The sequence below is a fragment of the Schistocerca piceifrons genome, chromosome 7 (assembly GCF_021461385.2).
Source record: "Schistocerca piceifrons isolate TAMUIC-IGC-003096 chromosome 7, iqSchPice1.1, whole genome shotgun sequence".
Lineage (NCBI taxonomy): Eukaryota > Metazoa > Arthropoda > Insecta > Orthoptera > Acrididae > Schistocerca > Schistocerca piceifrons.
Window position 1 is genome coordinate 431,065,432 of NC_060144.1, and position 18,079 is coordinate 431,083,510.

The window sequence follows — 18,079 nt, forward strand, 5'->3', positions numbered from 1 at the left end:
GGAAGTTACGTTTTAGCCAACAAGTCTTTTGTCAAAAGTAGACCACATACTCACATGCACACATTCACACAAATGCAAATAACACACTAGAGCCGGCTCTAGCTGGCAGAGACTGTGGTCATGTGTTTGTTAGTTGCACTTGCACGAGTGTGTGTGTGTGTGTGTGTGTGTGTGTGTGTGTGTGTGTGTGTGTGTGTGTGAGTTGTCTACTTTTGACAAAGGCCTTGTTTGAAAGCTAACTTTATGACAGTCTTTTTGTTGTGCCTTTATGTGACTCAGCATTTCTGCTATAGGGTGAGTAGCAACTATCCTTTTCATATATTGTTACATTCCATCTTGGAATTGTGCGACCTATGTGTAGCCATCTGATGCCACATACTTCCGGAAACTCAGCAATGACTTGTTAAATCCATACCATACAGAAGCACTGCTCTACTGCATTCCAAAGGCGGACCAACACAGTTTAAGCAGGTGATGATAATGTTCTGGCTCATCAGTGTATGTTTTTATCAATCTCTTTCTCCTCTGCCTGAAACACATTCTATCCTTAAGTACAGCAATATAAGTAATGGAAGCAAGTAAAGCTTTGAATCGTCCTTGTAGTCATTAAACTTTAATTATTTAAAATGACAAGCAAATGAAAGTAGTCTATCCAACAGCATGCTGAGTTGTAGAGTTTTTCATTCAGCAGCTAAATAACAAATCAGGCAGAAATAGAAACAAAATAAGAGTGAAAAAATATAGAACGGAAAATTTTCTCAACACACCTGCTTGCTGAACTTGCTGCCCAGTAAAAACAGTAGGGACGGATGATACAACTGGCATAGCCACTGAAGTTCCTATGATACCAGCTTGTTGTGGTAAGTCTAAGAAAATAAAATGAGACAATACTCAAAATGCAGAATTATGGTTTCACTATTTTTAACAAAGAACCAATTATACATACAACTTGAAAGCAATATTTTAAAGCAACAATAACATACTGATTCAAATATTGCAATAAGTATATTTGTAAACAGTAATATAATATGTATGCACTTCTGTACATATGTAGAGTATGGCAACGGCAAAGGCAACCACCCACTAACCTACATTGGATCAATGCACGATGCACAGACACACGTAACAGAAAACAGTAATCACACCAGCTTTCTAGCTCTTGATCTTTCTCTAGTAAAGGTAAATACATTCACATGTGCAGCCACACAGGCACCCAAATATACACTATCACGGTCATGGCAAGGGGCAGGTATAGTGGCTGCACAAAAGGATGAAAGGTGTTCAGAGGGTACAGCGTGCGGTATCAATAGCATCTTCTTTGACCGAACCTGGCTCGCCCTGCTAACTCAAACCTATGCAGGAGATGGCACTTTGAAAACCTCCTGCCAATGCTCTGCTGGCCGAGCTCGCTCTTCCAGCAGTCAATTTAGGGGAGGCACATCTTTTTAAGTAGCCATAATGCAAAGCTTCAACTGGACTCAGTACATCTATAGACTCACACACATTAGTACAGAAGACCGCAGTGAGGACAATACTTCAACGTACCACAGCACTACTAAACATGACTAATATTCAGAGACTTACATCAGTGTACCAGTATTCAAGACTTTTTACTGCAATTGCGAACTTAATGCTCATTGTCTATAAACCAGAACCAAAGAACCTACAGCATTCAAAGTTATGTATAACTCAATTATTAAATGTACACTGAGGTAACAAAAGTCCTGGGATACATCCTAATATCGCATTGGACCACCACCTGCTCAGGCTGGTGCAGCAACTCGATGCAGTATGGACTCAACAAGTCATTAGAAGATCCCTGCAGAAATACTGAGCCACGCTGCCTCTATGGCTGCCCACAATTGCGAGAGTCTTGCTGGCGTAGGATCTTGGCACAAAATGACCCCCTCAATTATGTCCTGTAAATGTACAATGGAATTCATGTTGGGAAATCTGGGTGGCCAAAGCATTTGCTCGAGTTTTGCAGAATGTTCTTCAAATAAGTCACAAATAATTGTGGCCGGGTGACATGGCGTACTGTCGTCCATAAAAACTGCACTGTTTTCTTTTTCTTTTTTTTTTTTTTTTGGGAACATGAAGACCATGAATGGATGCAAAAGGTGTCCAAGTAGCCGAACATAACCATTTCCATTCAGTGGTCCATGTAAACACAGCCCACATCATTATGGAGCCACTACTAGCTAGCACAGAGGCTTGTCGAAAACTTGGGTCAATGGCTTTGTGCGGTGTGTGCCACACAATAACCTTGCCATCAGCTCTTACTATTGGAAATTGGGATGCGTTTGACTGGTACACAGTTTTCCAGTCATCTAGGGTCTAACCAATATGGTCATGAGCCCAGGACAGGTCCTGGAGGCTATGTCATGCTGTTAGCAAATGCATTCACAGTCGTGTGCTGCCACAGCGTATCAACACCAAGTTTCACTGCATTTTCCTAAAGAATACATTTGTCGTACACTGATTTCTGTCTGTTAGCATTGACAACTCTACACAAAAGCTGCCGCTCTCAGTCATCGGCCACTGTGTTGTCAACAGTGAGAAGCAGTGCCTGAAATTGGTACTCTTGGCACACCTAAGCTTTCGGCCAGAAGGCCTTCTTGTGAAATAGACAAGACACACACACACACACACACACACACACATATATTCACATAAATGTAGCTCACACACACATGACCACTGACTCCGTCTGGCAAGGCCAGACTGTGAGCAACTGCACATGATGGGAGAAGCAATCTGGTGGTGGGGCTGAGGACAATGTTGGGGCAGAGGGAGAGGGAGAGCAGGGTATGAATGGGGAACGGTAAAGTACTTGAGATGGGCACTCTGCCCCTGAATTGATTCAAAGAGCCAGATCTTTCTAAAAAGTGAATGATGGATGATTCAGAAAAAAATTAATGGTAACTCATTTGATTTCAAAATGAATCTCTGGTGGCTGTAATGAGCAGGATGAAAATTCGACACTAGGCTACTGCAACAGAATCCCACCCCACATCCTTAAGAAAACGTTTCCCAAGCTATACACCAAGTGCTCATGTGAATTTGCACATCTAACTAGTACATAAAGCTTTTCTCTTCAATGAAAACAGAATAGAAAGAAAGCTCTGTTTCCTCCCTCCCTAATTTATTGGCTGGCAGGCAGTACCCATTCAGCCATCTCAACAGTAATACTAATTATGATGATATGAAAGTAAACATAACTCTTTACCCAGTGTCAGAGTGGCGAAAAAAATCTTTGGCCTAACTGGGAATCAAACCTGAGCGCCTTTTCTTTACAGTCCCCCCACATTGACCATGCAGCTAGTGGAGCAAATGAAACACCAGTGCTTCAGTACAGTACATTAAAGCAGAAAACACTTCCAGCACCATGTTTCCGCTCTTGAGTTCAAAAGAATATCTCAAATTTCCGAAGTTCAATAAACATTTACATACTTTTGAGTGAGTTGGTACTTCCTATCCTTTGACTTAGCACCGCACTCTGAATGTGCTGCCAGTGATCATAAAACTGCAGTCTTCAGCCACCATGCGCTTGGAGCATATCACAAAACAATCCAGGCATCACTACCCTCCCAACAGCTCAGACTCCCCACCACCCTCACCGATCACACTCTAGGCAGTCTCACTAGCTCACTGCTCTTCCCACCACTCTCAGGAATCAGATTGCAAGATAGCTCTCTAGCTCACTAGTCACCACCACTATTCTGGATCAAATTGCAAGCTAGCTCACTGCTCCCCGGCAAGGCAAATAGCTCTCGCAGACAAGATCACACGGAACAGATCACACGGCGACTTGAAGCATCACTCCATTTTCTGTGCTCTTGGTACAATGATACATCTTGCAACTCGCTTTCTTGACTGAGCACCTCTCCACCCAAGTTCAGTTTTTTATTCTTTGTATCCTTGTTTGATTTGTTCTAGTTGTCATCTTGTGTTGTTGCTCTTCTGTTTTTTTGTTGTGTGAGTGTGAGTGTTAGGTGTCCTATTATATGTCTTTTCTATGTCTGTTGCATTTATAGTTGCTGCTGTTGGTGTGTTGGTAGCCTTTATGAAGGTTTTAATTACTTTGGGATAGGATACTAAATATAACTGTATGTATAACACATAATTATTCTACTATACATGATAGTCCATGCATAAACATTATCTCAGGATAAGTGGTCAGTATTCTGAGATATGACAGGAACGATCATCTGAAGTAAAAAATTAAATATGGACATATGACCTATTTGAAATGGTTTCTGAGATGGAACATATTTAAAGTTATTTTTGTGCATTTTTCTTGAATAATACAAAATCCGCAGCCTCAAGCGAAAACTTGTTACAGTATAAAATTAAACTACTTTAAATTTCTTTTAAAATGGCCCTACTCATTTTTTCTTCAGGACTAACAGGTTGCACGAAGAGAGTGAAGGAATACGGAAAATCTTGGGCAACGTGCATGCATTGAGGTACAGGTAAGCCAGTTTGCGGTAGCTTCCTGACTTGATAGGCCAAGTGTCCTACATCAAATTATTCGTCTCAATTTCATCTAAACTACTGTAGTATGTTGTAAACAACTACAAAGTACTCAACAATAACAACACGCTCTTTTGGTTGAAACTGTCAATTTTCCTCAGTCTTCCTCAGCATCTCGTGTTCACTGGATAATAATTACCACCAATTTTGGTAATCTGTCATCTCCCATTCTTGTGGCATATTCCTTCCAGTATTCTTCAATCTGCTCATTTATGTTTTCCACTCTCAGTTCTTCTCTGATGTCTACATTCACTCTCCAGTCAGACAGAATGTACCCAGCTATTCTTTTTAGCAATCAAATCTCTAGTGCTTGGATCCTGATAGGAACGAGTGTTTCTGCTGTGTTGTCCAGGCAAGAGTTCAAAGGTCTAGGGAGCAGTAGTTATTGTGAGCAGTAGTGGGTCAACAATAAGCTTGATCATTTGGACTGTGACACTGCCCTGTACAGTAAATGCTAGGCTGAAGGATTTATCCCCAGCATTGTCAGCTCAAGAAAGAATTTTTCGCCACTACTAACATTTACCTCCGCAAAATAATCAGCGAGTCTATGTTTTATTTACATTTCAGTGAAGGTTATTGCTAAAGTCAAGTACTGGTTTAGTTATTTGGTTATGACAATGGGATCAGTTGCAGCTTCTACTTTGCCTACTCTTCCCTTGATCACAGAAGCTTTTCCATACAGCATCACATCTTTATGTTTCAGATTAATGTATTGGCATGTCTCAGTTATGGTTTCGCTCAGATTGATTGAGTCTCTTTGCTTTCTGGTTGTAATCAGTTTTATTTTCAAGGATAGGAGGTCATTTGTAAGCCTGATGTGCAGCGTCTCGAACCTTTTTCGCTCTTCCATTAGCCAAGGTGCAGCTTTTTCCTTCAGTTTTCTGGTTTTTAGGGGACTATATTTATTGTGTAATAAAGTTAGTTTGACAGTAAATCATAAAGTTGGTCTTTCACTTTCATGAATGGTATGGAAGTAATCTTCAAAATTATCTCTTGAGCCTCCACTGCAACTTCAGGCACACTGATACACTTAAAGTCTCTGTATGTTGGCACAATTGCATATTTTAGAGAGAAAGTCGTGATTATTATTTTGTAAACTGATATTCCAGATATGAATTTCTTTGCTTGTGGATTTTGTAGCAAATACATCTATGGGGGCTGCACTATAGGCTGCATTATGGGTAGGTGCTAGCTGAAATTTTGTTACATTTGAAGAAGAAATTACACACTTGAATTTCACAGTGAAGGGGCAGAAAGTTTATGTTAGTTTTCCTAGCATTATTTGTATGCTCCTAAGTCAAATCTAATTTTGAAAGATACAATTTTGAAACAGGCTATCCCACCTACTTCCAAAGGTCTGTAGAGAACGCACATTCGGCATATTTCCAGGGATTTGATATTTATGACATATATTTGACTTTTTTGTCTTCATTACTAATGGATGTGAGTAGTCTGGACAGCAGTGGAGCCTATATTTAGGGAACTGGAGAGCATGCTTTCTTAAGCCAGGTATCCACATTCATTAGGAGAAACACATGGATATCGATATTCTGATACATCTAGCGGAGTTTGTCGAAATGAGTTGAAAGTGATGGCCAACTATTTTCTACAGTAACAATACAGACACACTAGTAGAACTACTGACTGCATAAATAGACAAGCTTGTAGCTCCTAATACACAGGTTTTAGAGTTCATTTGAGCTGCTTCCTTTCAGCCTTTATACACACCATTATCCTGTCAACTCTCGTTCACATGCTATGTAACCTAAATTCGAATGTTATTCAAAATTTTTATCTTTCAGCAGTGAAATCCTTGCATATTATCAGGCTTGCCTTCATGAGTTTCTTAATCACTGTAACTGTTTCATTCCTTTCTGTATACAATATGAACTTCACAATTGCGGGTCTAGGTTTCGCAGATCACAACATTCTACAACCTACTGTATAACTTCTGATTATAGAATGTGCTGCATGTATATTTGTTCTCGCTCTAAGCTCTAAGCTTTTACAATTTAAAATGGCCACATTAATAGTAAATATTTTAATTTTATCAGTGTACTTTTAAGTGATGCACAACAATATGTCGCCCACAATGCCTTTGCCTAAAAGAATTACGAGCAATGTTCAGTACATTTACCCAAGTGGAAGAAAAAGGAAAAAGTGCGACTACTGTCAGCAGATAATTTCCATGGCTTCTGGCTCATCATCAAACCTGAAGAGACAGCTTAAATCGAAGCATTCTACAATACCTCTGGAATGATGTGGGTAAGGAAGCCGATCAAGATCGCCATAAGTTGATGCAAAATTCGAGAAATCATTTCTTCCTAACTGTCCTCACTGTCTCTGCTTCCACCTTGGGTGAAGGTATCCCAGAAAGGCAAATTGAGTTACAAGCTGTATCCAGCCTATCAGTGTCATCACATTCTGGCCCGTCCTAATTTATTCCCTTTTATGGTGCCCTTACCCTCAACTACTTTTTCTTTACAAAAGCCAATAAGTAATTTTTTTTAACATTATAAAGTCACTCACATTAAATAAAAGTATAGCTTCAGATGTACAGCTTTTAAAAATTATTTGTAGAGAATACCATTCTTATTCTGTAGTGGTGCACATGCACACACACGCACATAACCCCCCCCCCCCCTTTATATTTAAACAAGTCAAAAACACTATCAAACTCTCAGATAGAATTAAAAATTATTTGACCATTGCAAAGGCAGACTGCCTTTCCTCTGATGCTTGGATGGAAATAAATAACATTAGTTTCTGTGCACTGACTGCAAATTTCATAGATGAGAAGAGTGAACAGAAGTGCTCACAATTCGAAGCAGACACACTGCAGAAGACAACTCAAACTGAGTAAAGTCTGTTATTTCAAATACAATATCAGTTTTAAAATCACTTCCATAATAAAAGAAGATGCATTAAATATGAAATTAACTGCCATCCTTCTGAAACTCCCACATATCCCACACTTTGCACATTCTTTAAGTCTCACTGCGCAGCACAATTCAGAAGTCCAAACAGAAAACCATTGATGAGGTCAAATGAGTTGTTATCTTTCTCAAGGAGAGACCCTTTGCTTTAAGCAAATTTACAGATATGCAAGAAAATTTAAATAAAAAATAAGTAAAAAAAAAATAAGTAAATAAAAAAATAAGTAAATAAAAAATAAGTAAATAAAAAAATAAAAAACGACTGAAACTGAATTCTGCTTATGAAATGTTCCAAAGATTTACTTTAAATAAAGATCCCATAATTTATTGCCCGCTATTCTAGGTAGGTCCGTCCCAATAGCTGAGTGGTCAGTGCGGCGATCTGTCACGCCAAGAGGCCCGGGTTCGATTTCCGGCTGGGTCGCAGATTTTCATCGACATCTACATCTACATTTATACTCCGCAAGCCACCCAATGGTGTGTGGCGGAGGGCACTTTACGTGCCACTGTCATTACCTCCCTTTCCTGTTCCAGTCGCATATGGTTCGCGGGAAGAACGACTGCCGGAAAGCCTCCGTGTGCGCTCGAATCTCTCTAATTTTACATTCGTGATCTCCTCAGGAGGTATAAGTCATGGGAAGCAACATATTCGATACCTCATCCAGAAACACACCCTCTCGAAACCTGGCGAGCAAGCTACACCGCGATGCAGAGCTCCTCTCTTGCAGAGTCTGCCACTTGAGTTTGCTAAACATCTCCGTAACGCTATCACGCTTACCAAATAACCCTGTGACAAAACGCGCCGCTCTTCTTTGGATCTTCTCTATATCATTTGTCAACCAGACCTGGTACGGATTCCACACTGATGAGCAATACTCAAGTATAGGTCGAACGAGTGTTTTGTAAGCCACCTCCTTTGTTGATGGACTACATTTTCTAAGGACTCTCCCAATGAATCTCAACCTGCCACCATCCAATCATTCCGTACGCATACTCCCAGATATTTTACAGAAGTAAATGCTACCATTGTTTGTTCCGCTATCATATAATCATACAATAAAGGATCCTTCTTTCTATGTATTCACAAAACATTACATTTGTCTATGTTAAGGGTCAGTTGCCAGTCCCTGCACCAAGTGCCTATCCGCTGCAGATCTTCCTGCATTTCGCTACAATTTTCTAATGTTGCAACTTCTCTGTATACTACAACATCATCGGCAAAAAGCCGCATGGAACTTCTGACACTATCTACTAGGTCATTTATATATATTGTGAAAAGCAATGGTCCCATAACACTCCCCTGTGGCACGCCCGAGGTTACTTTAACGTCTGTAGACGTCTCTCCATTGATAACAACATGCTGTGTTCTGTTTGCTAAAAACTCAAACTCTTCAATCCAACCACACAGCTGGTCTGATATTCCGTACGCTCTTACTTTGTTTATCAGGCGACAGTGCGGAACTGTATCGAACGCCTTCTGGAAGTCAAGGAAAATAGCATCTACCTGGGAGCCTGTATCTAATATTTTCTGGGTCTCATGAACAAATAAAGTGAGTTGGGTCTCACACGATCGCTGTTTCCAGAATCCATGTTGATTCCTACAGAGCAGATTCTGGGTTTCCAAAAACAACATGATACGCGAGCAAAAAACATGTTCTAAAATTCTACAACAGATCAATGTCAGAGATATAGGTCTATAGTTTTGCCCATCTGCTTGACGACCCTTCTTGAAGACTGGGACTACCTGTGCTCTTTTCCAATCATTTGGAACCTTCCGTTCCTCTAGAGACTTGCGGTACACGGCTGTTAGAAGGTGGGCAAGTTCTTTCGCATGCTCCGTGAAGAATCGAATTGGTATCCCGTCAGGTGCAGTGGACTTTCCTCTGTTGAGTGATTCCAGTTGCTTTTCTATTCCTTGGACACTTATTTCGATGTCAGCCATTTTTTCGTTTGTGCGAGGATTTAGAGAAGAAACTGCAGTGCGGTCTTCCTCTGTGAAACAGCTTTGGAAAAAAGTGTTTAGTATTTCAGCTTTACACGTGTCATCCTCTGTTTCACTGCCATCATCATCCTGGAGTGTCTGGATATGCTGTTTCGAGCCACTTACTGATTTAACGTAAGACCAGAACTTCCTAGGATTTTCTGTCAAGTCGGTACATAGAATTTTACTTTCGAATTCACTGAACGCTTCACGCATAGCCCTCCTTACGCTAACTCCTGTTTGTCTGAGAGGTTTTGGCTGCGTTTACACTTGGAGTGAAGCTCTCTTTGCTTTAGCAGTAGTTTCCTAACTTTGTCGTTGAACCACGGTGAGTTTTTCCCGCCCCTCACAGTTTTACTCAGCACGTATCTGTCTAAAACGCATTTTACGGTTGCCTTGAACTTTTTCCATAAACACTCAACATTGTCAGTGTCGGAACAGAAATTTTCGTTTTGATCTGTTAGGTAGTCTGAAATCTGCCTTCTATTACTCTTGCTAAACAGAAAAATCTTCCCCCCTTTTTTTATATTCCTATTAACTTCCATGTTCAGGGATGCTGCAACGGCCTTATCATCACTGATTCCCTAGAGTCGAAAAGTTTGGGTCTGTTTGTTATCAGTAGGTCCAAGATGTTATCTCCACGAGTCGGTTCACTGTTTAATTGCTCCAGGTAATTTTCGGATAGTGCACTCAGTATAATGTCACTCGATGCTATGTCCCTACCACCCGTCCTAAACATCAGAGTTTCCCAGTCTATATCTAGTAAATTGAAATCTCCACCTAAGACTATAACATGCTGAGAAAATTTACGTAAAATGTATACCAAATTTTCTCTCAGTTGTTCTGCCACTAATGCTGCTGAGTCGGGAGGTCGGTAAAAGGAGCGAACTATTAACCTAGCTCAGTTGTTTAGTGTAACCGCCACCCATAATAATTCACAGGAACTATCGACTTCTACTTCACTACAGGATAAACTACGACTAACAGCAACAAACACGCCACCACCGGTTGCATGCAACCTATCCTTTCTAAACACCATCTGTGCCTTCGTAAAAATTTCGGCAGAATTTATCTCTAGCTTCAGCCTGTTTTCCGTACCTATAACGATTTCAGCTTCGGTGCCCTCTATCAGCGCTTGAAGTTCCGGTACTTTACCAATGCAGCTTCGACAGTTTACAATTACAATACCGATTACTGCTTGGTCCCCGCATGTCCTGACTTTGCCCCGCACCCTTTGAGGCTGCTGCCCTTTCTGTACTTGCCCGAGGTCATCTAACTTAAAAAACCGCCCAGTCCACGACACACAACCCCTGCTACCTATGTAGCCGCCTGCTGTGTGTAGTGGACTCCTGATCTATCCAGCGGAACCCAAAACCCCACCACCCTATGGCGCAAGTCGAGGAATCTGCAGCCCTCACGGTCGCAGAACCGTCTCAGCCTCTGATTCAGAGCCTCCACTTGGCTCTGTACCAAAGGTCCGTAGTCAGTCCTGTCAACGATGCTGCAGATGGTGAGCTCTGCTTTCATCCCGCTAGCGAGACTGGCAGTCTTCACCAAATCAGATAGCCACCGAAAGCCAGAGAGGATTTCCTCCGATCCATAGCGACACACATCATTGGTGGCGACATGAGTGACCACCTGCAGATGGGTGCATCCTGTACCCTTCATGGCATCTGGAATGCCCCCCCCCCCCCCCCCCCGGTCCGTACACGGAGTGCACAATGGTTTTCTTCCCCTCTCTTGCTGCCACAGTGGAGTTCCCAACTACCAGTAAGCCCACCCTCTGCGACCGCCTGGATCTTGCAGACTGAGGGGCAACCTCTGGAACAGGACAAGCAGCCATGTCCGGCCGAAGATCCGTATCAGCTGGAGACAGAGCCTGAAACCAGTTCGTCACGTCAGACAAACTGAAGAGGCCTTCTGTTCAGCTCTCCGGAATGTCTTTCGCTCCCTGCCACACCTCGAGACGACCTCCCACTCTACCATGGGTGAGGGGTCAGCCTCAATGTGGGCAGTATCCTGGGCAGCCACAGCCGTAGTCCAATCAGGAGACACGTGGGACGAGCTAGCTATCCCCGACAAACCCCCATCTGGATGCCCAGTGTTGTGTTGTCCTCATTATCATTTCATCATCATCAGTGGAAGACAATGGGAAACCACCACTGGAATCACTTCCCTAGACGTTTATGCGGTGGACCTCTGTGACGAGGCTTCCCCCATGACAAGACCTGCCGTAAGGCAGAACACAAAGTTTTTTTTTTTTTATTTTAAGTAGAAAATTTATCATCTTAAACTTCTAGGGTACAGGCTAGGAAATAATGCAACTGACTTAAAGGATTTTGAAAGTATTCGATGAGGTAATCAAATAAGTGTCCTCAGAAGAAACAGTCTCACTTTTAAAAATGAAATTTGCCAAGATTAATGGAACAGCAACTAAAATTTTTAAAGACAAAAATAAAGAATGTCCTCAAGAAACAGTCATTGGCTGATAATTTGCTTAAACAATTATCAGAGTGGTTTTGGGTTTTCTCCAGCAATAAACTGATTAGTCAAGCAATGTTACTGGATCCCCAATTCAAAGGAAGGACATCCAGATGACAAAACATTTCAGGGCTACTAAGTGGAGGATGTTGCAGAAATGAATGAGTTGGTTGTTCAACAAGAAAAAAAACACAGCACATTTCTCAACCAGTTACCACTGTGACACATGAGACTTCTTCAACCTGGTACGAGTTGAATGAAACTATTAGTCAGCTTCAAGCAAGTCACGACCCAGGAAATGTGGCAATTATCAAACTGGACAAATAATTAGTGGAGGAATATTGCCTAGAAACAGCAATCCCTTAAACTGGTGGGAAACAAGAAAATTGCTGTGGCCAGTATTGTATCAACTAGTTCTAAAAGTATTATGTATCACAGCAACATCAGAGACCTATGAACAAATATTTTCAAAAGCAGGACAAATGTGCACTAAGAAGAAAAAGAGACTCACATTAACTACAATGAATCAAATTTTATTTATAAATGACACTACTGATTAATTTTTCCTTTATGGGAACATATACGGTAATTCTGACACGGAAGGGGATAGATAGTGAGGAACAATTACTACAAAGGTTGAGGCCTGGAGGGGTTACGGGAACATAGGATACATTGCACGGAGAGTTCCCACCAGCACAATTCAGAAAAGCTGGTGTTGGTAAAGGACCCAGATAGGACCCTGTGAAGTGATCATTAAAAACATGAATGTCATATTGGGCAGCATGTTCAGCAACTGGATGGTCCAGGTGTTTCTTGGACTGTTTGTCGGTGGCCATTCATGCGAACAAACAGCTTATTGGTTGTCTTGCCCAAGTGGAATGAAGCACCATGGTTGCAGCTTAGCTTGTAGATCAGGAGCGGTTTCACAGGTATGGTTCAAAATGGCTCTGAGCACTATGGGACTTAACATCTGTGGACATCAGTCCCCTAGAACTACTTAAACCTAACTAACCTAAGGACATCACACACATCCATGCCCGAGGCAGGATTCGAACCTGCGACCGTAGTAGCCGCGCGGTTCCGGACTGAGCGCCTGAACCGCTAGACCACCGCGCCCGGCTTTCACAGGTATCCCTGTTTTTGATTTGATAGGTGATGTCTATGACCGGATTGGAGTAGGTGGTGTCTTTTTAATTCTCTCCTTTCCCACTCCCCAGCTCCCATCCGCCCTCTGTCTTATCTCTCGACTGCAGCTAGCTGCCCCACCCTGTCTCCACCTCGACAATGTATGCTCCCATAAGCAGATCTTTACCATCCCGCACCTGTATGCTCTCCCTCAGTGATGTATGTGTGTGTGTGTGTGTGTGTGTGTGTGTGTGTGTGTGTGTGTGTGTGTGAGCTGTCCCTTTACCATCAGATTCCTCGTTGGTTACTGTGGATGTTGTCCTTATACTCCAATATTCCCCATGCCCATAGCCTTGCAGCCACGAAACACTACCTTTCCCAACATGCTCCCGATACCGATCCCACCATCTCTTTCCTAATTCTCCTAGCCAATCACACCCTAATCCACAATTATTTCACTTTCAAACATCAAATCAGCAAACATATTTGTGTTACTGCCATGGGTTCTCACATGGTAACATATTATGCCAACTTATTTATGAGCCATTTGGAGGAATCCTAAAACAACTTGCATGGTTCATATTCATTTATGACATTTCCATGATCTGGAATCGTGGAAGGGACAAACTTTGCTCTTTCCTCCATAATCTCAACACCTTCTCCCAAATAAGCTTCACCTGGTCTCTCTCAACTAAATCAGCCACCTCCCTGGATGTCTACATCCACCTCACAGATGGTTACATAAATGTGTCTGTTCACATCAAGTTCCCCAACCACCAACAGTACCTCTACTTGATAGTCATTACCTGTTTCATGTCAAAAAGTCTCTTCCTTACAGCTTCACAACCTGTTGATGACACATTTGCAGTAGAAACCATTGCATCCCATCTCCTCCTCTAACAGCAGTAGACCTGTCAACTAGTCACCACCACCGATCACCCAGTATCACCTTGGCCTCAAAAAACTAAACCATATCTTTCACCTGGGCTTTGGCTACCTCCCACTGTGCCCCGAGATGAGGGCTATCCTACCCAAAATCCTATCCCCACCACCCAAAGTAGTGTTCTCCCACCCAACTGACCTATAGAATAACCCTGTCCATCCCTACTCCAATCCTGTTCCCAATCCTCCATCGAATAGGTTTTTCCCTTGTGGTCACCTCCAGGTGAAAAATCTGTTCCATGAATTAGACAACACACACACACACACACACACACACACACACACACACTCTCACACATACACACACACACCAAATCCCTGCCATGTCTCTGGCTGCCAATGCCAGACTGCGAGCAGCAGCATGTGTTGAGAGAAGCAATCTGGGTGGTAGGGGTAAGGAGGAGGCTTGATTGGGAGAGGAACAGGTAACAGGGTAGGGGTGGGGAACAGTAAAGAGCTGCTTGTGGGAACATACAGGAATGAGGTACAGAGATCGTAGAGCAGCTATGTGCAGTCATAATGTTAGGCAGAGAGCAGTGGAGGTGGGGGGGAGGGGGAGGGGGAGGAGGGAGATGGGGGGAGGAAGGAAGGAAGGGTTGGCAGGGAAGGAGAGAAGTAAGAATACTGTGGGTGTGTTGGTGGAATAGAGTGCTGTGTAGTGCTGGAGTAAGACAGGGAAAGGGAAAGGGATAGGTAGGTGAAGGACAATGACCAACAAAGACTGAGAACACAAGGGTTACGGGAATGTAGGATATATTCCCTGCAATATATCCTACATTCCTGTTAACCTCCTGGCCTCAACATTTGTTAGTCATTGTCCTTCACCCACCTATACCCTTCCTTGTTTTCATTCCAGCACTACACAGCCCTCTACTCCACCAGTGCACCCACAGTCTTTTTATATTTCTGTCCTTTTCCACTCCCCTGCCCCTCTGCTCACAATCTAACCACCCAACTCCGCCTAGCCACCATACCTTCTCTCCACCTCGCCTCTGTATGCTCCCAAGAGTAGCACTTTTTATCATCCCCCACTCCTACTCTGCTATCTGCCCCTCTCCCCCCCCCCCCCCCCCAAGCTACCTCCTTACCCCCACCATTCAGTCCGCTTCTCCCATCACATGCAGCTGATCGCAGTCTGGGCTCAGCAGCCAGACACAGTAGTCACGTGTGTGTGATTTGCACGTGTGTGTGTGTGTGTGTGTGTGTGTGTGTGTGTGTGTGTGTGTGTGTGTGTGTGTGTGTGTGTTGTTTAATTCGAAAAAAGGCCTTTCGGCAGAAAGCTTACATGTCTAATACTTTTTTTGTTGTGCCTGTCTGTGACTTAACATATCTTCTATGTGGTGAGTAGCAATCTACCCTTTTCATAATATTGTCATTATTCCATCTTAGCTTTTCCATTGTTTTATTTAACCATTCCATATCAGTTATGCTGCAATTAATGTACAGCATTCTATGCAAGCATGACAAGTAACCATCTAATAGCTCAAATGGCCACCACTAGACTGACAAACTGCGAACTTGATCATTCAGTTGCCGAGCATACTGCACAAGAAACGCAAGTGACTTCAACAGCTGCTTCACTATGCAGGCCATTTGGATGCTCGCTTCCACCAAAAGTTTCTCTTTGTCTTTCCAGTCTATCATGCATTCTCATGATATCCTTGGCATCACCTAAGCCTACTCTGACCTCTTTCCCACTGCCTCATCTTACCTCTTCCCTTCTCTCTTCTGTCCTTTCCCTCTCCTCCGTCTCCCTCTTCATCATCACCTTCCTCTCCTATCCTCACCCCCCCCCCCCCCCCAAAAAAAAATCCCCATCCCTGTATCTTATATGTTCTATCCTCTGAACTACTTTTGTCTTTTTGTTCAGCTGCTGATTCAACTGTGGAAAAACCTACTTCATACCATCCCACTACCCTCTCCTTGTAATGAATGTCCTCCCCCCCCCCCCCCTCAATCTACCCATTCAACTGCTCTCAAGAATTGATAACAATCAGTCTCACCGCAAATGCAAGAGCGCATGTTTGAGGCCTGTGTATGTAAATGTGTGTACTTTTACTAGAAAAAGAACAAGAGCTCTAAAGCTAGTGTGAACACTGTTTTCTGTTGCGCTGTTCTGTGTGCCAGGTGCCAATCCAATACAGGTGCTTGGTTTCCTTTACCTTATTTTACACATCCTTCCATCCATGAATTTCATTATTGATTCTATGCATACTACATTATATTTTCAGACACTGATTATTTTTGTTGGTAAACAGTCAATGCGACTAAATTTCACGTTAAATGACTCAGATAAACTTATGTTAAATCAATGGAAAATAAATGATACATGACCATTATGATATTTTTGAATAATAATGATATAGTACTTATTTATCACAGTCCCATATTATAATGGACAGTCAAATGAAAACCGAACATCCGCCGCAATGTGACCATGGAATGGGTCCATTCAAAAGTAATCACCACATGTGTTAAGACATTTATCCCACTGGGAGACAAGACACCCAATTCCTGTTTCATAGAATGTGGTCGGCTACTGAGGGATCTACAACCACACCCACTCCTGCACTTTCCTGTCCAACTGAAACTGACATCCACACGTCTTTCTTCAGGTCACCAATGATGTGAAAATCACATGGTGAACAATGTGGGCTGTATGGAGGGTGATGCAGTATTTCTCAACCAAATCACTGAAGTGCAGCCTTCATCCGACTGGTTGTGGGTGGGGAGGGGGAGTGTTATTGTATTATGCATCACCATTCCTGGGCATTTTGACTTCATCTCGCATCACAGTTTCTGCAAAGTGTCTTCATAGTGCTGCGCATTTATTGTGGCTCCACACTCGGGTAACTCGAGAAGCAAATCATCAAGACAAATGGCAAAGCCAACAGGGGAAACATCCCACATCTCATCCAACAAAGAAATCCAAAGCTGTTTACACAAGCTCCAGAATCATCCTGTTGCACAATATTGCCCGCATCCACCTTGCCAATCAGATGAAGGCTATGCTTCAGCGATTTGGTTGGAAAACACTCCAACATGTACCGTATAGCTCAGATCATTCACCATGTGATTTTCACATTGTCGGCAACCTGAAAAAAGACACACATGGGCATTAGTTTCAGTTGGACAAGAAAGTGCAAAGTGGGTGCAGTTGTCAATCAGTCATCAGCCAACCACATTGTACAAAGCAGGAATTGATCGTCTCGTGCCCAGTGGCATAAATGTCTTAAGGGTGAGGTGATTACTTTTGAATGGAACCATTCCATAGTCCTATTGTGGTGGGTGTTCTGTTGTCATTTGACTGCCCCTGATAGATACGAAAAAGCAATGAGATCTGTTCATAGTCATCTCCTCATTTTGACCATCTTGAAGACCACATTAATTCATATCAGCTTCCTTGCTTCAGGTCTTTATCCTTGTCCAATATTCTTTCAATCTCATACTTCGTAACCTATTTCACTCTTCTGTCTATGAAGATTTTAACTTTGGGTCTAATTCTCTCATGGAAATCTGTGAAAGCCTGAATTTTTTATTTAAAAGTCACCTCGTTGCAATTCTGTTTCCTCTATTCTCTTTTCTTCCACATTCACCTCTTGGATCCAGCACACTCTGGTTCACTTGTTCATAATATATTCTATTATCTTACGGGTCAACCTCCCCTGGTCCATTCTAAGGATGTGTCCAAAGACCATGTTCTGTCTCTTCCTGATTATGTCTGAGGTCCTCTCTATATATCCTGGTTTACTCTTTTTCTGTAATAACCATTTCCAGTTCTTCAAGGTTCCAATAACCTCCAGAGAACCCTCTCCAATAAACCTGTTCTTGCAAGGTATTGGTAATATCTCGATCCTATAAAATTTTCTATCATATTGTCTTCTATCAAGAAGCTGTCTTGATTTTCGGCCAGCACAGTGTCTTTTTTGCTAGAGATTTATAGACTTGTTTTCGTGGCTTGTCTCTGTAGTTGCATGGTTCAATTAGCCACCTCTTCTCTACTGATTGTAACAATATCACAATAACATCTGCAAATGCCAATATTCCCTTTTCCACACATCCTGATTGTATTCTACCA

General features: G+C 42.4%; 1 protein-coding gene across 7 annotated transcripts in view; it reads right to left on the minus strand.

Annotated features, from left to right (window-relative positions):
• LOC124805382 (transcription factor SPT20 homolog) overlaps positions 1-18,079 on the minus strand; it is a 309,909-nt gene that overhangs the window by 138,164 nt on the left and 153,666 nt on the right. For all 7 annotated transcript variants that reach the window (XR_007017452.1, XM_047265939.1, XM_047265940.1 and 4 more), the window contains one exon: positions 768-866. Coding sequence is in view for 6 of the 7 variants with exons in the window: in XM_047265939.1 (XP_047121895.1) it covers positions 768-866 (99 nt within the window). In the remaining variant the exon portion in view is untranslated. The remainder of the gene's footprint in view (positions 1-767; positions 867-18,079) is intronic.